The sequence below is a fragment of the Sinocyclocheilus rhinocerous genome, unplaced genomic scaffold (assembly GCF_001515625.1).
Source record: "Sinocyclocheilus rhinocerous isolate Xijiao unplaced genomic scaffold, SAMN03320098_v1.1 scaffold1537, whole genome shotgun sequence".
In the NCBI taxonomy this organism is placed as follows: Eukaryota; Metazoa; Chordata; class Actinopteri; order Cypriniformes; family Cyprinidae; genus Sinocyclocheilus; species Sinocyclocheilus rhinocerous.
Genome location: NW_015659384.1, coordinates 490,623 through 517,115, shown reverse-complemented (window position 1 = coordinate 517,115; position 26,493 = coordinate 490,623). Strand labels below are relative to the sequence as shown.

At 37.7% G+C, this 26,493-nt stretch overlaps 1 protein-coding gene across 1 annotated transcript in view; it reads left to right on the top strand.

The window, feature by feature from the left end:
- Nucleotides 1-26,493, top strand: part of ca10a (carbonic anhydrase Xa) — a gene marked incomplete at its 5' end in the record, with an annotated part of 121,945 nt that overhangs the window by 79,842 nt on the left and 15,610 nt on the right. Inside the window, 2 exons of the mRNA XM_016532338.1 lie at nt 16,380-16,565; nt 24,454-24,549. Coding sequence (XP_016387824.1) covers nt 16,380-16,565; nt 24,454-24,549 — 282 coding nt within the window. The remainder of the gene's footprint in view (nt 1-16,379; nt 16,566-24,453; nt 24,550-26,493) is intronic.

Below are 26,493 nucleotides of genomic sequence, written 5' to 3'. Positions count from 1 at the left end.
ATGTGATGTTCTCTCAAATATTTCAGTTGTATTGAGAATTCAACATTCAAGATGACTTTGGGAAACGAGTGAATGCAACTAGTGAAAGATAACTGCAGACATGGAGGAAATGGGTGAAAAGTCTATTAAGACTCTTTTTCTTTTCTTCTTCTTCTGTTGTTATGTTGCTCATTAGCCACATATTAGTGCACTGCTGCCTCTCACTGCTTTCTTAATGTCATTGGTTCCTTTGTGTCTACTTGAATATTTTAAGTAAGTGTCACTCAAAACAGTAAGTAAATTGTTTTATTTGCCTTGAAAGTAGCTGTAACTTAATAAAACCTAGTAAGTATAACAACTAAGTAAAGATTACTAATTAAATCTAAGTAAGGTAAACTATTGGATTTTACAGTGGTGTTCTCCTAAATGTTGTCAAAACAATCTTTTTAAAATGTCTTGTTTTTATGGGAAAATGGGCTAAAAACATATTGTCCGATCCGATTCTCTTTAAAATGAGAACATCCCTCCCCCTGATACAATCTACTTCTTACTAAAAATTCAAGTAGAAAACCATGTTCATGACTATGTAAATTATTTTTATTATTTTCTAACTATTTTCTACAATGAGGTAAACTTTTAAAAAAAAAGATAATGGCTTTGAAAAAGGGAAACCCTTTGGATAGATCTCCAACTTCCTGTTTCAATATAAATGCATCAACACAGGCAAGTAAGATATCACTTAGATGTCTACTGGATTATTTTGAGTTACCTGCCTTTTTTTTTACTTGAAAATGAATATCTATGTACATTTTAATTACTCACCATCCTCCCATTAGATTTTCATCTGGCAGATTAAAGATATATTTTGATTGTGTTTGCTAGTTTGGGAAATATAGGAAATGATGTGGCTCAAAGACCAATGGGTTTTGTTGTGCTCCTCTATTGAATTCCCTCCAGATCCGCTACTCTCTCCCACTCAGAACAGCCCCCGATACATAGTGCTGCCTCAAAAAAGACCCTCGGGCCAAGAATGGCAGTTCCTTGAAGAATGAACTCATCTGAACAGCAAGGCAAATAAATCAATCAAATGTTTACAAATGCAGACAAAGTCTACAGGGTGCTGCAGAAACCGTATTTCCTGTTTCTAATTTCATAGCATGTTACAGTGACGAATGTGTTTTATGCAGAATACAAATCTTGTAGAATTAGAATCTCTAGAATATAGAATTTTTTTTGTAACTTGACAGTTGTTGGGATTTTTTTCAGATTGAATCTCTTCCAAGCATCTGTTCTTTATGATTCAGAGTGCAGTGAGAGTTTTGACAGTCTTGTCTGAGAGAGAAACATGGCTATGAAAAACACACTTTAAATCTAACCACACCTGTCCACTCCTCAAACTGTGGGTATTTTTGGGAAATGGCATCTATTCAATCTCTATATGAAAGCGCAGTCAGCGATTGTGCCACTTAGCATTGGTTATTTACCCATTGATGTCCCCTGAAGTGTTACCTGCACGTTGTTTATTCATGCGATGACAGCAAACTCACAAGGGAAAGCTGAGTGCCGGTTTACCAGAACAGCAAAAGCTTTAGGCTACATCCTTATCCCATCCCTCGCTCCCATCCCAGCCGCACACAATAACTTATAACTGTAAACGTCCCGGTGAAAATGTGTTCCTGCCATCCCGGCTCACCATGATATGTGGCAAGACATCGGTTTTACAGCTCACCTCTGCTCCTGCATCTTAATGAGGTGGCTTCACTGTCAGTGGCCGGGCCAAGATTCTGCAAAGTGCTCCTTTACTCTTTAATTGAATCTTCCACCCCCTCTCCTCCCCCTCTGGCTCTCTTCGGTTGCCAGCGAGCCAAAGGTGTGTTTAAGTGTTCATTTGTCAACGGCGGTGGGGTGGCGTCCGGTTGGCTGTGTTGGCATTGGTGTGACGGGCACACAGGAACAGATGGAGTTCAGATGTGGCTTCTTAATCGTGTGCATAACTGCTGCCATTGTCGCTGTCTGAGGACAACTCTCAAAAGTTGCATTTACCTAATGTGGATCTTGGGTACTCATTTACAGTAGCTTTTTAATTAACATTAATTAACATTACTCATGGCACCGGAGCACCTACCTGGACCTTTCTCCCTATCACCCACCACACTAATAAATCCACCCTCCGGGGCATTTCCTTGTCCTGTGATTCTTCACCTCGTTACAAAATATATATATATATATATATACACTGAGCAAAATTATAAACGCAACACTTTTGTTTTTGCCCCCATTTGTCATGAGCTGAACTCAAAGATCTAAGACTTTTTCTATGTACACAAAAGGCCTATTTCTCTCAAATATTGTTCACAAATCTGTGATTATCTTGGCAAAGGAGAAGTGCTCACTAACACCGATTTAGACAGATTTGTGAATAATATTTGAGAGAAATAGGCCTTTTGTGTACATAGAAAAAGTCTTAGATCTTTGAGTTCAGCTCATGAAAAATGGGGGCAAAAAACAAAGGTGTTGCGTTTATAATTTTGTTCAGTGTATATACATAAATATATATATACATATGAATAAAACATTTTAAAAATGTAATTTAAAAAATGTTTCATTTTTAAGTTATCTATATCTATTGTTATCCAGTCCCTCCAGTTTTTTGTGATTCTGTGATCGCTGAATCCAATGCAAAATCAAAAAAGCATTTTTTTTGCGATCCTGCATAATTCACCATTTCACCACAAAATAATTGTAAAAATTAAGATCTTACAAAATACTAAATTATAATTACTAAATTAATTATACCTAATTTTAATAAAGTTGTAAAGCATTATTTTCAATATACAGATACATGCACGATGCAGTACACAGTATACAGCAGTTAACGCTATCTGAGATGGACGACCGTTGGACATGAGCGAAATGAATTAAGCAAAAGTGATTATTGTTTTATATGGCTGGGTGGTATGACGATACGTGTCAAATCGACATATCAGGCACAGCTTTCAGTGGGCAGTACTGTTTAAAGTTATTAACACATTAGAGTGATTAAGAAACAGGATGAATGACAAAATAAAAAGCATCACATGGTTGACTGTAATAAAAAAAAGAGTTATTAAAACCGCAGTATACCACGAAAGAGAACTCAATTCAGTCAGTCAGTCAGACTGTGGATTTGTGTTTCTTGCCTTGCCGTGTGCGCTTACCAAAAAAAAGATTGTGAAATCCTGGAGAGACTGATTATCTTTAAATCATATTTGTTTGTCTCAAATCAAACAACTGTATGTATCTAATACTTATTTTGAATGGATGGGCTTTATTGTATTAAATGTTGCATTTGAGAATTCTTTTAAAAAATGTATGTTTTTATGTGTGTAAGGATAAAGCCATTTTAATTATTTGGTAACCTCATTTTGAGGTTACCAAATAAAATTTAAAAAAAGTTGATTTTTAAGCAAGTCATTGTTCAAATAGTGCCATAGGAATTCACTGTTTGTATTCAAAAAGTAATTTGTGTCGAATATTCATGTTTGTTGTGAAAGGGCCTACTGAACCTTATTACTTTGCAAAATAATTGTTTATTTCAATTATTCTTATGAATAAATTTGAATAATGTGAATAAATATTATAAAAAAATGCATTTATTCAATAAATGTTTTGCTGCCATTTTATATTTTTTAGATTAAGGGGGGTTTAGGAACACCACTTCACATCTGGCCAAAGAACACCCCTTACCATGGTAAAATAACTGTAATGTAGGCCTCTTGGGCCTTTTGCTTTATTAGAGCACCACCATATTCCTTCTCATCTCCAATTTGCCTCCGAGGCTCAGATTGTCACAATTCCATTAAAAAAAAACTCTTTGAAGTAAGAGATGATTCTCGTATAGGGTTCCATTTTACCACAAAAAAATCACCAGACCCTGAGACAGTTCACATAACGCCTCCATCTACCTCCCTCGATACAGTACTCAAGCCCGCAGTGATTTTTCCCAGCGTAGTTTTTAGTTACTCCATGTTTTCATTGTAACTGCCCTTTTGGGGTTGTAACACCAACTTCGAAGGCCTTTATTTCTCTATTTGAGTTTAATATGGATCCCTTGATCTAGTTTGCCATTATGATCAAAACAGATTTGGCATATAAGAGCTTAAGATTTCATCCTCAGGGAGATTCCTTGTGTTATTCTGTAATATATGGATGCCTAATTGCAACGCCCGCCTCTGCATCACACTTCCTCCCCATGAACAGAAGTTAACACAATAATACATAATAAATGTACTTCGGCTACATATGTATACACAGTGCACAAATGTGCTGTTTATGTGCATGTTCCATGTTTTCCATGTTTGACTCACACAGGCATGATAATAGTCAGGAAACCGAACCTTGAATCTGGGACACCTGGCTTTGAGTCATTTATTGAGTCAGCAGCTTCAGATCAGCCACTAGACCTTCACGGCCCTTATTTGTCTCTGTTCCCCTCTCTCCTCTTCCTCCTCTGAAGGGTCTCATTATTAAACTCTTTGAACCGACTCTGGAACAAAAGAAGCAGTCATTGCAGAGGCAAAAGCAGTAGTAGGGAAATTTGTGTATGCGCTTTTACCCATTTTAATAAATGTGAAATGGCAAACAAAAGCAACCTACTGGAAGACAATTCCTGCAGCCAGTATGGACTTGTAAGATTATAGATTCAAAAGGACAGCTTGACTGTTATTTAACTACTTCATGTGTTGCTTATAGTCTGGCAAAGCAGTTCTCCAATTGCTTACTGTATATGTATACCTTATATTTCAGTTCTGCCTCCTCTCAGTTGTTTTACTTGAACTTACATGATTTACATACATTTGTGTCTGTTTGTACTAATATGTTGCTCAACATGTGCATTATATACATTTACAGCTAAATGTTCAATTTTAGTTTTGGGTATTGATACAGCTTTCCAATTCGTTGTGATTCCAATTCAAAAACTCTTCATCTGAAATATCTCTGCTAATGCTTTTTTGGTTTCATTCAAAATAGTTTTGGAGGATTGAAACAGTAACCGGCTCAAGAGTCATTCATTTCAGCAATTGAGCTATAGTTTTGGTTCACTAAAAAGAGTCATTTATTTGTGAATCAGACTCTACTGGTCATTGTTTGCAGTGCTTAATTTGTAAATGAAACATTGCCAGATCCAAATCAGCAGTTAAAAGGCGCCGTGACCGACACTGACAATACAACTTCAGTTTTCCCGGAACATTCAATGACGTCACAAAACGGTGATGACACAACTATAAGAGCATCGTTCACAAGTTTCTGCATGGACCTAACTATACAGCCTAGGTTTTCAAACCCCGGGTCAAAAATGGGTCGCCAGGATGATTTAAGGCAAATATAATTTACATTAAAAATAACTAAATTTGTTTCCATAAAAATAAAATGCAATGATATTCTATATAGAAAAGGTATAAATATGTGAAATATATCTGACAAATAATTAACAGATGTAAAACAGATGTGAGGCGCGGCGATCCGCAAACAAGTTCACGGAAAGGAAACCGAGAACCGATGACAGAATGCGCATCCTGTTTGTTTGCTTAATTACAAAAATACAAATGTTATTTTTTATTGCGTGTGTGCAAAAATAAAAAGTAAACATTTACATTTACATTTAGTCATTTAGCAGATGCTTTTATCCAAAACGACTTACAAATGAGGACAATGGAAGCAATCAAAATCAACAAAAGAGCAATGATACGCAAGTGCTATAACAAGTCTCAGCTTAACGTAGTACAAGTAGCAATGTTTTTTTTTTTTTATTGTACACTGTAAAATCTAATTAGTTTGGATAACTTAAAAAAAGCATGCAAGGTATTTATGAATAATGAAATTTGAAAAGGTTCATTAATAAACACAAAAAATGCTTTAATTAGAAGATAGGTCACCTTCTAAAAGTAACTTATTTATTACTTTTCTTCCTTCAGCCAAACATATCAATTTAAAGAGTCCGTAGTATAACCGGTCTACAGTTGCTGTTATGCCAAGTGCATTTTTGTGCATGTGAAGAGGATGATTTTTTTCCGTCGATATGCGAACGTGCATGAATCCTAGTCTACATTATAAATAATAGTTTAACATTGAAATACATTGCGAATATGGAAACATTGGATTCATTTGTGCAGAATGAGAGAGGTACGTGAGCCCAACGGTAGCCTCCTTTGGAACTAGGCTACGATTATAGTGTTTATAATGTTTATACATTATAATATTTCACTTTATTTGGTATTATAAGAAAGCTGATTGGTCAATAATATGTTGAGGACCAATACATAATCTACAAATCATGCTCCAAATACATCTACATAAACCCGCAATCGCTCTGTCTTGTATGCACGCCCTCACTGTCACGATCTAATGCACTTGTTAATGCCGGATCTTTAAAAACAAATACCGGAACGCAAAAATCCAAAATTGACATTTTCCAGAACAGGATCCGGCTCAAATTAAGCACTGGTTTGTTTTGCATGCAGCACATGATGGCACACATATGTGAGTAAAGTATGTTCTGTTACACATTTTATACTGGTATGAAAGATGTTAGTTGTGTGTGAGTTAATGGTGTTTGGAGGAATTCAGACACTCACTATTTCTGGAATTTTATTTTTATTCCAGAAACATTCAATTGCTTTCTAGTGGGACGGAAACTGGTAAAAGTTGTAAGCAGAGAACAGTAACTATATATGGCAGTCAGCATAAGAGCAAACTAAAGATGAGCTAATACAAATGGTATAAAAGAGAACAATCAAGCTAGTAAATGGGCGAGCAGATACGCCTGACTTGAAATGCTGGGAACAATTAAGGAAACTGCTTAAAAAGTGGATGCATGTGTCTGGTGAATCAGTGCAGCTAACAGATCCTTTTAAAGCACATTTAATTGTGCTAGCTGGATTTTTTCTGCACATTTTTTGCAACGTGCAATAGGGTTGCATGCTGGGACTTCTGTGTAATCACTTAGCAGTGTGTTAGCAATTAAAACTAGGAGCATTGGCATTACTGACCATTTTGAGAAACTGGATCAATTCTACATTGAACCAAGTCTCAGAGGTCAATTTGCATTTATGTGTAGGGATGCATGGGCAAAAAATGGCAAACTCCTTTTAGCTCACTCAGATTTGAAGGCAGGGATCTCTGAGGTGGAATTAAATTGAGGCAAGACATCAGAAAGAGCAAGCAGTAAAGCATGTCTGTCTGGTGTAACAGTGTGTATTACACAATTGCATTGCAATTGCATTGCAAATATCTTCAACTGTGTCTCCTTCCACCCTCTAGTTCCCTGTGATTTCAATCAGTAAATTGTGAGCATAAATTTGGATGATATTAAGGACCTTGGTCCACCAAACACTGGGATTCTGCAGTTGTGAGGTTGTACATTAAAACCTAGATGGTATTTACATTTTCTTTTTAGCTGTTAAAAAGTACAGCCCCATTATACAATATGTGTTTGTCCTGCATTTTTTATAGAGAAAAAGTACACACACATTAAATTAATTAAATGAAAGTTTATTTGAAAGTTCAAATGAAGTTTATTTCACTCAAATAATAATGAAAGTTCATTGGACTTAATTGAAAAATGTTCGGTGAACTCAAAATTTCTTTGTAGTAAGCTGAACTTAAAATGATTGAGTTTTCTAGTTCCCAGCATGCTTTGCATCAGACAACATAAGGAAAATAAATGTTGAAATTAAAGGCGCAATATGTAAAAATTTTTTATTAAAATATCCAAAAACCACTAAAACAGTGTTATATATTTTGCTGACATGTGTACCATTCAGCGTTTCGCTTCGGAGCCGAGCCTTTCAGCTGGTCTGGTTACCGAGCATTGTGTCTGCAAGACAGCATCATAGTGTTGGTGATACGGCGCGTCAGCGGGGGTTGCTGGTCCAGTGCTGCTGCTACGTATGGTCAGGGCGATCTGAGGGTCACAGTGCGGGCTTCCCCGTCGAGTATGTCTCCGCGGGCCCCTCACTCCTCCAGTGCATCGCACCCTCTGGTGTTCCGCAATGAGGTGGCTGAGACTCCGGACAGGGCGGGGTCTAGCATCTCATTCGGGCTTCAGGCAGATGACAGGATGTCGATCACTGCATCGGGGGACGAGCTAGGCTCTGGAGATGAGGATTCGGCTGCGCTGCCTCCGTCCAGAGTGGCGTTGCCCGAGTCAGATCCAGAGCTGACTGTTATGCTTTCCCAGGGCCGCCGAGAGCATCGGGTTGCAATGGAAACCACCTCCATCTCCCGAACGCTCGAGGTTGGATGATTGGTTCCTAGGGGTGTCGCAGGCCGATCGTCGGCAGCCACCTCCGGTTCCTTTCTTTCCGGAAGTGCATGAAGAGGTTACCAAATCTTGGAGGGCACCTTTTTCTGCCCGAAACAGAGCTGGTGCTTCTTCCGTCCTCACTGCCCTCGATGGCGGGGCGGCTAAGGGGTATGTGTAGATTCCCCCAGTCGAGCGCTCTACTGGCTAGATCTCCCCAGACGTCTCGCTGGCTCACGAGAGCCATCAGACTCGGCTATGCGATTCAGTTCGCCCGGTGTCCTCCCAAGTTCAGGGGCATTTGGTTCACCTCTGTGCCGAGCAAGGATGCTCCTGTCTTGCGAGCGGAAATCGCAGTCCTACTGGCGAAGGACGCGATAGAGCCGGTCCCTCCAGCCGATATGAAGTCAGGGTTTTACAGCTACTTCATTGTACCCAAGAAAGGCGGTGGGTTGCGACCAATCCTGGACCTGCGCGCTCTGAACCGGGCCCTTCACAGGCTCCCGTTTAGGATGTTGACGCAGAAACGTATCTTTCGATGCGTTTGTCCGCTCGATTGGTTTGCAGCGATCGACCTAAAGGACGCGTACTTTCATGTTTCGATCCTCCCTCGACACAGGCCATTTCTCCGCTTCGCGCTCGAGGGGCGAGCATATCAGTACAAGGTCCTCCCCTTCGGGCTATCCCTGTCCAGGCATGTTGTTGTCTCAACAGATGCCTCTGCCATAGGCTGGGGTGCCATGTGCAATGGGCATGCAGCGTCGGGCACCTGGACAGGGCCTCGTTTGCAGTGGCATATCAATTGCCTCGAGTTGCTAGCAGTATGGCTTGCTCTGCGCCGCTTCAAATCGCTGCTACTCGACAAGCACTGGTACGGGTCCGGATGGACAACACTGCGACTGTTGCGTACATCAACCACCAGGGCGGTCTACGCCTCCGTCGCATGTCGCAACTCACCCGCCATCTCCTCCTTTTGAGTCAGAAGCATCTGAGGTCGCTTCGCACCGTTCACATCCCAGGCGAGCTCAATTGTGCAGCCGACAGGCTCTCACGTCAGCCCGCCCTTCCGTGTTCTTCTCAGCGGGAAGACCCCCGTAGATGCCCGATCGCGGTCGTGCTCTCCTTTCTGCAAGAAGGGCTGGAGCGAAGGCTGTCTCCCTCCACCCTCAAAGTGTATGTTGTCGCAATCGCCGCACATCACAATGCAGTAGGCGGCAAGTCTATTGGGAAACGTGCCTTGAATTCGGGCCGGTCGACTCTCACGTTGTCCTGAGACCCCGGCCTGGATATGTGCCCAAAGTTCCCACCACATCTTTCAGGGATCAGGTGGTGAACTTACAAGCGCTGCCCCAGGAGGAAGCAAACCCAGCCATTGCTCTGCTCTGTCCCGAGGACAGCAGAAGGGAAAAGCTGTCTCCAAACAAAGACTTGCCCACTGGATAGTGGAGGCTATAGTCTTGGCATACCAGGCCCAACGTTTACCGTGCCCCTTCGGAGTGAGAGCACACTCCACGAGGACACCTAACACGTTTGCGAGATTCTATAATCTCCGTGTAGAGCCCGTGTTCTCTCGTGTACTTTCCTCGGATGGTCAGTTACACCGGACCTGCTCGGTGTCCATCACGCTTGCTGCGCCATTCCCCTCTACAGAACGGATACGTGCGCTTAAGTGCTTTTCAGTTCCGTTTCCCCTTTGGTGAACCCTGTTGAAGTTCCTCCCGCACCCTCGGCGGTCAGGCGTAGCGGAGCCCTGCTTGGGTACGCTTTCCCAGTGTTATCCAATGTACCACTGTACGGAACAGCAGTGGCGGACACCTCTGCCTAAGCCCTGTCCTATCTTTCGCCCCAACTGATGTGGGAGGACTTGCCGGCTTCCGCAGGGCACTGGAGGGGGTCAACAATAATGGCGTTTTCCATACGGATCCCAATTCGTCAGTCACTTTGACGTAACGTCGAACGTGACTGACTAAAATAATAAACAGCTGTTTTTCTCAATTCTGCTGAGGTGAATTTCAGTGTAGTCCTGTATCGTGATATGTATCGTATCGTGACATCTGTATCGTGATACGTATCGTATCGTGACTTGGCTGGTGATACACAGCCCTAACGTATGTAACCCTCGTTCCCTGAAGGAGGGAACGGAGACATTACGATCCGTCGCCACAGTTGCTGTACCACCGCTGTACGGCCGAAGCCCACCGCCTCGGCTCCTCAGCGAAAAACTGAATGTGCGTCTGCTTGCGCGCTCCTTATATACCCGCGCTGCGGGGCGGGGTGCGCGACGCAAAGATCGCACGCCAACACTTATTGGCTTGTTTTGTTAACACTCGGAAGGTGATTGGTCTGGGCATTCTAAGTCAATATACTGCAGTATTTCCTCTCTCAATCAGTAGAAAATATGGTTAACACCCAGTCAAGCATTAAAAAAAAATACCTTCATGTACCGTGAAACCGGGATAATTTTGAAAAATACCGTGATATAAATTTTTTGTCATACCGCCCAGCACTACTTTAAGTGTTATTTGATGTGTTCTTGCACAAGATTAATATGGGGAGACATAAGTTAGTATTTAATGCTGTGTTATGTTTGGATTTACAGAGGTTTCGGTTATGTTGGTTTTGTAGTGTTACCGTTGTAGTGAAGAGTAGAGCCTGTGGTTAGGTTGAGGAAGGACAGCTAAATTTTATGACTACATATACTGCATGTTGTTTGACTATTTACATGCATGTGTATAGTGAGAGTCTTTTTGATAGCTACATTAGCACATGATAGTGTGCTGTTGCTAACTAGCACTTCACTATAAAGCTCTGAGTGTATATAATTATCATTGTGATGAGTGGGGCGAGAGCCATGGAAGCAAGGCTTGGCTTGGCTCCTGCAGCTCTCAGCCCCGCCCCGCTTGTCACAAAAATTTTAAGCTCTACTAACATAAAAAAAAAAAAAAAAGTTTGTTTACTCAAATGTTTTGAGGTAATACGTTTCCTCAAATGTTTTGAGTATTCTCAACTTATCAGGTTTTACAGTGATGGCTTACATATTTTTTATTAATAAACATTAATGTGCATAAACATGCATAAATAAATACATTAAAATAAAGAGGAGTGTATTTTTAATATTTTTCAAGAACTTTAATATAAATGCTGAAAGTGTATTTTAGCCTACATGCACACTAGTGATAAAATCAAAGACAGAAAAAAGGCTGTCTTTGTACATTTGCACTTGCACTCATCCTCTGATTATTTCAAAGTCTTCAAAAGCATGACAACATTTCTAGTAAGGGAATATTTTTATTTGTTAATGCATATCAGAGCATTTAAATTAAGGAGACGGCCTCCTTATTTTTAAGAATATTCATTATAGTTTTTTAGGCTGGCTCAGTGTGACTTCTATTGCTTTGATCTTTGCTTTTTTCCCTTTGGCAATTTTTCATTTTGACATTTTAAACTTGGTTAAAAAGGCTTCAAAAGTGTTATCACTAAACAGCTTCTTGCCGCTGCTTTGACTAAGAGGTTCTGTTGAAATTCATTGAAAATAATTTAGACAATGCATTTACTTTTCACTTTTACTCTGTCACGCCTTTCACCTTAATGAAAAAAATTATAAATAAATAAGTCTTGTCATTTGATGAAATGCATTATTGTCTTTGCCTCATTCTCTTCACAGGGTGCCAAAATCAGTATTAAAATGTGCTCGTTTTCACTGAAACCACAAGACCTGCTGGGAGTTTACAACAATCCAGTGCAGGCAGTGACCTTGTGAAGAAGCACCCAAGTGCAATGCTAAATTTAGATCCAACACAAGATAATACTAAGATACACGATCAGACAATAGTTCAAAGCAAGACTAATGGAACCAAAATTCACACAACACATCAAGCAATACTAGACGAGGGAAACCATTAGAGGGTATAAATACACAAGCAAATGATTAAACAAGACAGTCAGTGATCAGTGAACGTACATGACATTGCCGTATCAGACAGCTGAGAAACACAGTATATAGAGGTAGTAAGGCAATAAGACTGTAGGGAATAAATGTATTGTATGCTGCCTATTATATCCCACAATCTTGTGCATGATTGACTGGTTGAATTAATTAAAAAATTATATAGAAATAACCATAAAAAATAATCAAATAAATAAAATCAACTTATGACTCCATTTCTGAGAAATAAGCATTGTAGCCACATTAAATACTCACTTGGTTTTTAACACCCACTTGAATTTGTTCTAGATCATTAGACATGATGTTATCGTGCCTTGGAAAGCCTGTCTAGTTTCTGTAAGCCGTACCTTCATCTTAAAACACAGTCTATTTAGTCATTGACTGACTGGACAGAAAGGTAGTTAGCATAGCATACTACAGCTTCAAAATAAAGGGCCGACATAAAAAGTGAGACTGACATAAAGCAAAGAAACCCCAAAATGTTACTTTCTGACTTATTGACAGTATGTGTGTAGTGTTTTAACCTTTCTACCACTGAGACATCTGATTCAATTTAGTGCATAAGTTTGTTGGCTACTTTCTGTAAGTAACTTGTAAGTGTACTGTAGCTAACTTTAGTGCAACTGTAGTGTAGTACTTCAGAAGGGCAGCTTGACTGTCATTTGACTACTTGAAATTCCAAGTAGGTTGTGGTTAGCTTGTGTTTTGATGCATACAATGATGCATAGCTTTCAAGGGGGTTTGTTGGATGTCGAGTTCATACAATGATTAAATCAAAAAGTTCATTCAGGACTACGGAGGTTGTTTCTTAGAACACTGGCACTAGAAAATGTGATTTTTTTTTTTGTATTTGAAATAGAATATTTACATGTTTAATAAACAGTGCATTTTAACAAACAGGATTTTCAAATATAACTAAACATCTTCCCTTTAGTACTGTAATGTCTAGACTATTGCTGAAAGGCAGTTTTCTCCTCAGTGAACTATTATGTTCAATGAGGATTACACAACTCTTTTACTGACCAATCAGTACAGTACATTGGAGACTGTGAAATAAATTGGTTTACATCCTTTTCATCCTGATATCAGCCTTTCAAATCCTTACAGAATCTCATAATGCCAATCCCCTTGACAGAGCATGTGCTTCTCTAATTTCTTTATTTCATTGCCGTCTCACTGGAGCATTATAATAGCGTTATGATATTAATTTCAAACCGTGCTCATGTCATGATAACCTGACCAGAGAGTATTACCAACATCAAACAACTGGCCTTTTGGCTTTAAGCTAGTGGAAACAAAGTGTTTTATAAATTAAACCCATGCTTATGTGATCTTTACATAAGAATCCTGGAATAGTTTTTGCTACAGAGCAGCCCAGAAGGAAAGCTTTAAAGCTGTATATATATATATATATATATATATATATATACACATGCACACATACACACATTTATTTTGAAATAGAAATCTTTTGTAACATAAACATCTGTTACTTTTAATGCATTGAATATTAATTTATCTACTAAACAAAACTAAATTAACTAAAATAAAGTAAAATAAAACAAATCAGTAAAAAAATAAATAAATAATAATAATAATTATACTGACCCCAACAGTAGTGTGTATATATACACGTGTTAGTTCCAGTCGTCAAATATGATTGGTCAATTTCAAGTTCAATCCAAAATGTGATGGTGTTTTTGTAGTTGTTTTCAGAGCAGTGCGATGTGTCAGCCATAGAATTGCCAGATCAACAATTTAAAGCGCAGCAGAGCATTTACTAGCTTGATTTTGAATTAATTAATACAAATTATGAGGTGAAACAGCTCAATGCATTTGGAAAAATTAAAATGCAGAGCTGAAACAATACACAGGCTAATGTTTATGAGAATTGCAGTGCATGAATTTAAGAAAGTAAGAAAACACTGTACTGGACTGGCTGTGGGAGGTGTGTTGCAGTCTGTTTTGCTATCTGATTTTTCAAATCAGTTGGGAATATTGCAAGAAGGAAAAAAACATATTGCAGATAAAAAGCCCATATATATGTATACAAGATGTTCAGCACAGACTACCCCATCAATAATAGACAAATGCTCACATTTTGGAAGAAATAAAAACACCTAGCAGAATGGATATTCAACTTCTGTGAGACTGAGGTCCATTCGATGCTGTTGTCGAACAGTAGCAGATACATCTCAGTTTGTCATGTACAGTATATGCCAGACAGGGATTTTCTCCAGTGGAGCAGCGCAAGTTTTAGTTCTTCTCCCTTTGCCATCTGTAGTTCATGAATAATCATTGAGAAATGACCTCTTCAGGGTTTTTCATGTCTTGCCCTTTTCTCGGACGAGTCCAGCACCCCGAGGTAAATGTGCAGATTGGTGATCCTTTAAGTGCGGCTATACGTCTTTACTCATCGTTTCTCTCAAGGATGGTCTGTGCTCCTCCCATTCCCACTGTTTCTTTTCCCCTCCATCCTTCCCTCTCTCTTATTCCCCTCTAATCTCTACCCTACACAAATCATTGATTTTTCAGAGGTTCTATAAAATATTCACGATGTGTGGGCAGGCCCCTTTCTTTGGGAATTTGGTGAGGGAAAATCATTTTGAAGGCAAAGTCGTAAAAGGAAAAAGAGAGACCGACAAAAAGAAATAAAGAGAGGGAGAGAAAGGCAAAAAAGAAAAGGCAAGATAAGAGCCACGGAAACCTTTCTAGCATCGTGTTTGGATTATCAATGGCTCACTTTGGAACAACTCCTGAATATAAATAAATAAGGAGGTACACTGATAAAGATTGCTATCCATGGTTCTTGTATCTCCATGCTCTTTTCTTAAAGCCTCAGGTCGAATTGATTCCAAGCAGATTCTCACTCTCTTCGGCTTTGAGGACACACTTCTTTTGTTTTCATTCTTCCATCTGTCACACCAGCTCCTTTCCTTCCACTTGAGTTTTTACATGTTACAGTATCATTGAAAATGAGAATATAATTTCATTACAGACCACTGTGTGTTTTTCAGTAAAACAATTTGATGTAGAGGTGTTTCTTCAACTATAAGCACTGCTAGCCCTGTAGAATTTTAGAAAACAAACTCTTAAAACACACTTATCATATTTTCATCAGCATTCTGGGGTAAAAATGAAGTGATGGAAATTATATTTAATTTTTTTTTTTTTTTAATCAAATGGCAGAGTATATTTCATAGCTAGCATTTTATGTTTTTTAAATTATACAAATAATATTTTCACACAGCTTGACTGAAAATGACACAAAATATTCTGTTGACAAGTAGTATTGAGCTTGATTTTTCTTCACACATCACATCTCATGAATCAAACATGCTCTTCACTGACACTGTTGTTTCCTTGGAAAAACAGGTAAAGTAGCTCATGAAGAAACTTTATTAGGTTCAAAATTGTTGGTTGTGGTTGAAAGTATGCAACAAATTGGAGAGGGAAAATTGTTCTAAATTTCCACACATGTTCTTTTATGGATCATCATAGTTTTAAATATGTAATAATTCATATTTGTATGATGGATTTTCATAGTTTAAGTTTGAAAGTCTGGGTCAAGGACAAGGGATAACCAATAAAATCTGTACACGAACAGAAAAATATATATATTCTAGACTTCATATAACAAAGAAATGAATATGTTTAAAAAAAAAAAAAAAAAGTCAACCCAAGGGACATGCAACCAAAAATCGTAATATTTTCTTTTATAGGGGCATGTCCATATATGCGATCTGTGATGGCCCTAGCCACCGCTTAAAATTTGATTGGTCAACCCAGGTGCCACCCCAAAATTATCCCATCACCCAAATCAGTGGCTGGACCTTCAGTAAAAACCCAATACAGCCTTTTTTGGTTTAAATCAGGGCAAAGGCAGTGTCAAGATATTTTTTGATAAAGCCAACAAATAGCAGTTCTTGTGCAGCTGGTTGCCATCTGGCTTTAACTTAGCACCTTTTCTAGCTCATTTAGCACATAACCTTTTCTAAGCCAAGCACATTATAAATCAGAGAAGCCACAATTTAATGAGCCTGTGCAAAACTTGTCAAAAGTCTGTACATGCCATTGGGCTTTTTTACTGTTTCTTCTATATCTATTTGATTAGTAGTTCTCGGTTTAATTCTTTGGCGACTCTTTTAACCATACCTCTTTTTTTTTCTAAAGGTTGGAGGGACGATGTACAACACCGGCCGCCATGTCTCACTCCGATTGGACAAAGAGCACCTGGTGAACATCTCCGGTGGACCGATGACGTACAGCCATCGTCTTGAGGAGATCAGGTTACACTTTGGAAGTGAGGATGGACAGGGCTCTGAGCATCTCCTCAACGGCCAGGCCTTCTCTGGGGAGGTGAGCATCGTCATAAGTGGGCTACAGATCAGACTGTAGAAAGCAAGTAGCTGCTGATATTCATCAGCCTATTGTTCTCTTAAGGTCACCATCTAAGTGCAAAGTGTAAAGACAGCAGGCCTCGAAGGTCAACAGCGGGTGTAGGCTGAAAGCAAACCTCTCCATGGCATAGGTCTAAAATATAGTGATGTTTTTATGCATCGAAAGATAGTCATAGTGTGCCTCAGAGCATGCATTTCATGAAATGTTTAACATGGCTTGCATCACAGTTTGCACCCTGCTGAACAATATCCTTTAACATACTGAAAAACGCATCAATTTTTTGGGTTGCAATAGTCCTTATTGTATTGCTGATGTCTTACTGTGCTCATTCTCCATTGTAAGTAGTCTCACACTAACAGAGCCATAACAGTAGGGAAAAGCATCTCAATTACATTCGCAGTGTCAATTTAGCATGCACTGCACTGCGGCCTCTATCATTTGATAAAGTCTCCAGTCAGTGAAGTCCTGACATTTCTCTTTGAGGGTAATGAGACCCACGATTTGTGTGGCAACAAAATAGGCGTGAGCTTGACAGGCAAATCCTCAGTAATTAATGATTATTATTTCTTTCCCCACCGCGGCAGCCAGCTGATAATCCAACAATAATAAAACAAAGTGTCAACAGTCTATCAGGGCAAAGCCAAGCATGACCCAGGCATCAAAAGGCCAGCTCTGTCTTTCACTCTTACGTTTAAACCATTACTTCTCACAATCTCAAAATCTATATTCATTGCTGCTGTAGTTGTTATTGCTTCAGCTAATGAATTTATGCCTTGACTATATCTGGAGAAAGATGTCTGTTAGCATATCCCCATTCATCTAAGTTGTTTGGCTAGTGCAGGAGTAGACAGAAGTACACTACCATTCAAAAGTTTGGGGTCAGTAAGATTTTTTTTTATTATTATTTTATTTTTTTGGAAAGAAATTAATAGCTGAGGGGTAATGGCTACTGGAAATTTAGCTTTGCCATAATTTTGAAATACATTTGTAAAAATATTAAAATAGAAAACAGTTTTTTTTTTTAATGTAATAATGATGAACAAAACATATTTCTTTCAAAAACATTTAAAAAATCTTACAGACTTCTTTTCAACTTTTGAATGGTAATCTATGTGATTGTGTAAAATTAAGAATCGTCTTACTTTCAATTTAATGAGATGAAATGTGAAATGAATTGGCAACATCCCAGAGTAAGTTAAAGTGGAATTTGAATCAGAATAAAAGGAAGAATTTACTGATTTGTAATTCAAAGAAATTCAGGCAATGCATTCTGGGGAATGTTCCAGCCATGGTCCAAAAAGGTCAATTATATCATCAACTTTAACTGTAAGGCCTATAAATATTCAAGTGTTTTCAAAAATGTCAAACAATTCTTTAAGTCAACATTCAAAGTTTGTGTGGACAGACTTTGCTTTTCTAGTTAAAAATTACATGAATTTCAATTAATTTTCATTCAACTTAGATTTACATTCGAACTGCAGTTCTGCATCCTGTTTGTTGCCGCAATTCAAATAATATGCAGGGTTAGGGTTAGTCGCCTGAGCCGAAATTACCAGGTGACTAAAAACTCTAGAGCAAAAAGAAAATGACGTCATGTTTAGGAAATAGCTTTCAGTATCACTCTTCCTTCTGCTGAGGAATAGCTCTGTAAAAAAAAAAAAAAAAAACTCTGAGAATGTAAATTAAATCAAATGAGCCGGGACTGTGCCTGTCCTTGAAAAGAGAATGGAGATGAAGAATATTACAACTTAAAGTGACAAACACATTCCCATTCGGTGACTGTTTTGCATTCAAATGCAGCCAAGCTTTTAAGCTTTATTTGGGTGTCTGTCTCTGTAAAATTCAACACGGCTGCCTTTCTCTTCTCTCATTTGTTCTATAGTAATAAAAGATTATGTTTTACTGATGCTCACGGTACCCAGAGGGAAGTTACCTCTCTGCAGATGCATTGCAAGAACATGCCTCATTCTCCCAGATCTGATATGGGCAGTGTCACTCACAAGCTGAAGATGAATCACCAGTGATGAAATGAGTGCTAAAATATTCAAGGTGTTGTTTAGAAACTTGCCTAGGTGGTTCCCCTCCATTCATTATTTCCCCTTGGAGATTTTAGATGCTCTTACTAGCATGCACAAACAACTGAAAACATTTTTTGCAAAGGTTTGTCTATGCAATGTTTGTCTTTATGTTTCTATTTCACATTCTTCAGTGCCTCTCAATAAACAACGTAATTATTTTGTGGGAATATGTATGTTTAGCTTTTAGCTGTCATTTATAGCTGTATTAAAGGGATAGTTCACCCAAAAATGACATTTTTGTCATAATTTACTTACGCTCATGTGGAAAACAAAAGAAGATATTTTGAAAAATGTCTTGTTTTTTGTCCATACAATGAAAGTCAGTGGGGTCCAAAACTATACTGGACCCCAATGACTTTCATTTTATGGACAACACATTCTTCAAAATATTTTATTTTGTATTTCACAGAAATATGTCAAGTCATACAGATTTGTAACTATGAGAAAGTGAGTAAATGATGACATAATTTTCATTCTTGCATGAACTACCCCTTTAAGTTGTTTACATACATCACAATGCACAAATCACAACTACATAAAAATCATTAAGCAGTGTTGCATTTTATTACCACATAAAATCATAATCTATGATGTAAAGACAGAAATGTGATGATATGCAGATTGGTCAAAGACGAAAAAAGGTTTCATGCAAAAAAGTCTTACCAAACATATTTAGAAAAACAATTATGTTATGACATTAAAATAATCTATTTAAGAATCACAGTGCATCCCCCAAATACTAATTATTAGAAATTTTAAATCTTTATACTTTGTCAATATCCTTCAAACCACTAGGTTTTACCCATTTGTCAGCAAGAAGTTTTTGTAAGGAAGTGAAAATCATTTAAAAATGTAATAAAATTTAGTAGGATCACATATTATTTACATATTTTAAGCACAGCTCAGAATAAGTATATTATTTCATTTTTACATAAATATATCTGCTACACCGAATGGCCATGGTTTCTTTGTTACTCTGAATGACATTCTGACAAAAAGGGAGAGAATATTGTCATTGTTCCCATGTTTTGAATATTCTGTACCATTAAATTACTGAGCAAATAACAGAAGCAGATGTTGAAAAAGAATAACCATTTTATTCTACGATGCATATCTATAATGGTGCAACCTGAAGAACAAGCATAACAAACCCCTTTATAATGGACAGTGCAACAGTAGACGGTTTAGAAACTTTTGTAGCCCACAAGAAGAACAGATTGTTACATAAACAACAAATATTGGTGGCAATACAATATATTCAATATTTCTCATTTGAGAACTTGATGGAACACACACAGTTGTCTTGACATCATGTGAAACACACTGGTGGAAATACAGTATAATTATTATCTCATTTAACTGAGTCGTCTTGACAAATGTGACCCTGGACCACAAAACCAGTCATAAGGGTAAATTTTTTGAAATTGAAAACTATTTGAAAATCTGGAATCTGAGGGTGCAAAAAAAATCAAAATATTGAGAAAATCGCTTTTAAAGTTCGATCACGTCCCTGAGCCTGTAAACACACCACACCAGGTCGTACACGTGCATCGCATTAACATGTTAGAAACACGTAACAGAGTCTCAGAGGAACCTGTTGATCTCCTCCGGTGAGTTTTGCGCAGACGGCGCCGCGGCTCGCGGGTGAGACGCCCGCAGGGTGGAGACAGGGTCTTTACGTTTGGTCCGATTGCCATGGCGTGGACGAACGGCGGGCGATTCTGTGGACATGAGGTCAGCGTGACGCTACGCTTCTGAGGTCTGCGAAACAAGAGCATCATTAGACTCTGAATAATCACTTTATTATGAACAAATATGACCCTGGAGCACAAAACCAGTCATACGGGTCAATTTTGTGAAATTGAGATTTATGCATCATCTGAAAGCTGAATAAATAAGTTGTTAGGTAAAAATTGTTAGGATATGACAATATTTGGCTGAGATACAACTATTTGAAAATCTGGAATCTGAGGGTGCAAAAAAAATCAAAATATTGAGAAAATCGCTTTTAAAGTTGTCCAAATGAAGTTCTTAGCAATGCATATTACTAATCAAAAATTAAGTTTTGATATATTTACAGTAGGAAATTTACAAAATATCTTAATGGAATATGATGTTTACTTAATATCCTAATGATTTTTGGCATTCAAGAAATATCTATCATTTTGATCCATACAATGTTTTTTTGGCTATTGCTACAAATATACCCCAGCGACTTAAGACTGGTTTTGTGGTCCAGGGTCACAAATGTGAAATGAACTGAACTGATGGTAATACTGTATAATCAGCATCTCTCATTTCATTGAGAACTTAGAACTTGAAGGACACACACACACACACTTTAAAGGACTCACACTTTATGATGATCATAATTTTGTGTATTGCATGCAATAGAACATGTTAGTATGCTTTAATATTCAAAAAACATTATTTTTCACATACTGTACATTATTGTAGCTCCTCTTTGCCCAGTCTTCCTAAAACGTGTCGATTTCTACAAAGTCCCTCCTTCGAAAAGCGCAGTGTGCTCTGATTGGCCAGATGACCCAGTGCGTTGTGATTGGCCGAACATCTCAATCATGTGTCGGAAATGTAACGCCCCTTACCATAATTACTGATATAAACTGTGTTATTAATTAATTAAAAATGCGTTCTGTTTGTCAACATAAATGACATGGTATCAGGATTGGTATTAATTTTCTTCATTAATTTTCTGGCGGTGCCTCGTAACTCTCTCTTTGTTTGTGGGCATCTAAAAAAATCAGTAATACATAAAAAAAGACAAAAATACATTAAAACATTAATATTTAAAAAATTTAACTTTTTTTAGTGCTAAACATCCCTCATTTCTCTGAAATATAAATAAAAATGCTATCTAAACAGTGACACTGTCATTTAGTGTAATGGATGACACTGGTGTAGCAGACAATTTTGCATTACCGAATGACAAAACATTACCCTGAATGACGAAACTTCTACTTAAGCTAATATTGCAGGCTAACAACTAGCCACCTATATAAAACAGTGAACTTGACCAGAAATGTTAATCATAATTATTCACAACATCTACTTATTTTTTCAAAAAAAATCTAACAATAAAAGTGTTTTTAGGCATTTCACTGAATGACATGTGATTTTGTAACTCAAGTTACCACGCTATGAAATTGTGAAATTATCAAATATTTAAGAGCAATAAATTAATCTTGCTGCAGCACCACATAGCCATCAGGGCGCCCTTTGATGATGTCACAAACTGTTTAATGACTATTTGTTGTTTATTTAATTTTAGAATGGCTTCCTGATCCTGTTACACTGAATGACCTCTGACAAACTGCATATTCGGGACAAACGTCCACTAGTTATTTCAATACTTAAGGGAAAAAAATAAGACATAGTCCTTTTAATATAATATAGCCAACACTTATGTGAACATGCCAAGGAAGCATTTTTTTTTTAAATGTAATCGTAAAATCAAAGTCCAGACCATTGCACTGAAAGACAATTTTACACTTTTGAACATTATTTAACTCATATTTTGTCATTTTATTTTCCCAAGAGTTATTTGAAACAAGAAAGTAGACACTTTACTTGCGTTTAATATGCTTTTTTTTTTTGTATGTAAAGTCACTGTAAATTTAATTTGATGCGGACACCAAAATGATGACGTCTCGTCTTTGACCCAGATATATTGCTGTTTCTAAATTAAACCACAGTCTCAGACTTTTTTAACAAGTATGCAAATATGTAAATAAACAGAACAATCGAATGCATAAACATTAACCGAGTGTTTCTTTGAAATAATAAACTAAAACATCTGTGATCTGCACAACTGTCTAACAGCCCACATTTCTGTTTTAGATCCCCTTCTCACCCTTTAATTAATTTCTAATTATCAATGGTAGCAAAATAACACATTACCATTGCTGTTCAGAGCTTAGATGCTACAGTATATTTGCTCATTAAAATCCCATTTTCATATGTCCTAAATATAGCAAAGTGCCATCTAAAAATTACAGCAGAAAATTGGAAACCATCAAACTTCCAGCATAACTAATTATATTATGTTATAAATTGCATAACAGCCTTCTCCATCATGTCCCATCAAACATGCTAAAACACAGAATCTCTACGTTCAGATGCCATGCTGTAAGCAGAAACTGGTCAAGTTAGCTGAGCTCCGGTCTGCCGGGTTTCACAGTCTACGTGCTCCTTCACAGGACATCTTAACATAATCAAATAGGATTGTTCTCCATACTCTCGGGCTTCCGTTTATATGCTTTATGAGCGGATGCTCCGATTCATCCGCTATTTGGATGGCAGTTCCAGGCGACTGCTTTTCATTTGCCCTGTTAGCGCTGTCCACCCCTCTTTTTGCTATCGACTTGCTGTCTTCATATTTCGCCCATGGTAGGCCTAAGCCAGCTATCACACAATAAAGAGCTTGTCAGGGGGCCCACCAGAGGCATAAGCTGTCTCCTGTCGTAGCAGAGACACCTCTCCTCTCACGGTCTGACAGATCTGTCTGTGTGCAAAGATGCGCTGAACATTTCCTGCTACTGTTCAACACCTTTCCACCATCTGCAAAATTCACAGAAGCAATGAATCCGGTGAGATGAGCGCCTCGGCTTTTCGCACATATAATGTGACTTCTTAGAGAGTCTATGAAGTCGGCTGAGTGTAAAAGTTTGGGGTTGAATCGCTTCAGACTTGCCTTCAAACTCGCTCTGGTTAGAGAGTTGAGGGAAAGTAATGGCTTCCCACAAAAAAAAAAAAAAGGGGAAAAAAATCTAATCAAATTAACATTCACCCTGTAAACGTGTTCCTCCACACTTGATTACGTTTATAGACGATCTGTCACTCCCTGGCTCCCCTTTTGCATATTTCATAATTACTATCAGCCACACAGTTTTTAATTTATTTCTTTTTAAAAACACAGCAGGTTAAACAGGGCTTGGTAAAGAATTGATCCCTTCGTTTTTACCAAAAAAAAGGATGTACGATGCTGCTCCCAGGAACTCTACACGTTCCTCAAATTGTTTACAGTGTTGTGTAGTTGGATACGACCTTGGAAGAGACACTTTTCCCATTAAAAAAAGTTATTTTACAATAATTGTTCTCTGCTCAAGGTAATCTGTACATTTCTTGGCTCTGCTTCCTTTCTGTGGAGTTCACTGAGGAGAAATTGTGTCCTCTTCACCTATCTAAACTGCCTAAGTTTTAAAGCTCTTTCACAGGGACAGTGTGCGCTCAAGCGATTCACCGGAGGAAGATTAGCCGAGCTTCACAATGAATTCGAATTTAAATTTGACAGACATGTTCAAACAAAGACAGAAGCAGCTGTTTACCTGTGATTGTGATTCAGAGCCATCTGTAATGACAAAACCTCAGGCTGTTATCCAAACTGACTCTCGGCTCATTCAAACTGTCACATTTATTTTTCATATTTATTTGAGGTGAAAACGGGTTGTAAGATTAAATCCGCACTATGAAACTGGATTTTCAGTAATTGCCATCCAAAGTATTATCAATCAGTAATTATTCCCAATTATGCTTTCATATTTCATAAACTCCAAGAGAAATTTGGCCTTAATATCTCAACACCTGCATAGCTAACACTTGACAACATGAACAACAACCTTCTTTGTGGGGAAAAAAGAGCAAAGACAGTACCTGTGCTATGTACTTAAGCTGACACTATTTTGTCCTTGATGGTGAGTATATAGCGAAGTAGGGAGTCATTAATTAATGCCCATTTTGTCTTTACACAGGTGCAGCTTATACATTACAACCATGAACTGTACACAAACTACACAGAAGCTGCTAAGAGTCCAAATGGCTTGGTGATAGTGTCAATATTTATGAAGGTGAGTAATGATCATACATTCAAACACTGAAAGTGAAAGCACAGAAATTAAGTATTTTAAACAATAGTTGAATAGCGTAATTCTCTTACTATCCACTGCACAGTAGTGTGAAAACATAGTCTGACATAAATGTTTGTTTCTCAGTAAATCCAATTTCTCAGTTTTGTTATAAATTACAAAATTATTAACAGAAAAAAGCAAAAAAATGCAAATCAGTGTTTAACTTTGTTCTTACTGTTGTACACATTTTATTATGTTTTAAGGATACTTAAAATATAATAATAAAAACAATAAATAACTTAAGAAATTAACAAAAAAAATAGTAAACAATATGTAATTGTATATGTATGTGTGTGTGTGTGTGTGTGTGTGTTTAAGAATTATTTGATGAATAGAGTGTTCAAAAGTACAGCATTTATTTCTCAATTTGAATTTGTACATTCATTCAGTAGATGGAGGGATGGATGGATAGAGGAAGAGACTGAAACAATTAGCCATGCAATTAGCAGACAACAGGCAAACTAAGTGTGCATCTCCCGGTCATTCTGGAAGGACAAGGTTATGAAATAACGTTCCCCTGCTTTATTAAAGGACTGAGAGTAGACATGGCTGCAGAGATTCCCTCAGGACAAGAGTTGAAGCTAAGATAATTAACCCACCCAGTGTCATTTGCAGGCTTAGTCCTCTTTGCCCTGAATGTGAGTCTCTTTGCCCAGGTGACGTGAGTCACCTCTTCTGTCTGTCCATATGGAAGATGCCTAATTCATGCTCAATAATATACAGTCTGTGTGTGCATCAAAACCCAATATGGACCTTATCCATATACCATAGAGAGACATTGTTTACATACAATTAAGCACTGATGTTTAAGGATTGTAATTATTCATTATGTGCCAACACTGTACATACAAAAAAAAAAAAAAAAAGCAAGATCCCAATTCGTCGGTCATCCGACGTGACGTCGAGAGTGACCGACTGAAAGGGAACCCCCCTTATAATAATTACATTTTGTTGCTTTGCAGCCTGAAATGAAGACAGACACAGTTTTTGTTTTATCCAGCTGTATTTACTCAGTCCAACATATAACATCCAAGTGAAAGATATAACACCAACATGTCAGAAAAAAAAAACAGAATCACTGAGTTGGAAGAATGATCACCCCCTATTTTGTTGAACCAACTTTTGCTTTAATTACAGCCTTTAGTCTGTTGAGATATGTCTCTGTCTCTAACTTTGCACATCTAGACTTTGCAATATTTGCCCACTCTTTGCAGAACTGCTCAAGTTCAGTTAAATTTAATGGTGACCGTTTGTGGACTGCAGTCTTCAAGTCATTCCACAGATTTTCACTGGGGTTTAATCATGCTCAATAATATACAGTCTGTGTGTGCATCAAAACCCAATATGGACCTTATCCATATACCATAGAGAGACATTGTTTACATACAATTAAGCACTGATGTTTAAGGATTGTAATTATTCATTATGTGCCAACACTGTTAATAAAAAAAAAAAAAAAAAAGTGCTGTCTTGTCAAATATGTTTTGTGGATTTGACACGTATAGCATTCGAAAATGATTTGAGAATACATTCAAACTATCAGCTCTATCTATTGAATAAAGGCTGACAAGTTGACATCTAATAGTGTTGACATAATAACCATATTTTTGCATGTCAAACATGTTTGTTTTGCTGGTGTTACTAGCTACTAAGCGGACGTACTGGAAATGTAGGAAATTCTCAAACAACATTCTTCAACAATTTGGATAATGGTTTCTGATGCTGTTGAAAAAAAAATTAGGGATACAGCAGTGAGAAGTATAGAAGTATATTTTTCATTCAGTCAGGACATAAAACTTACTTTCAGATATATTTAAGTATAAATCTGTTTATCCTATCTTAATTTTTATAATTTTTTTATTAAATGTTTATATATATATATAT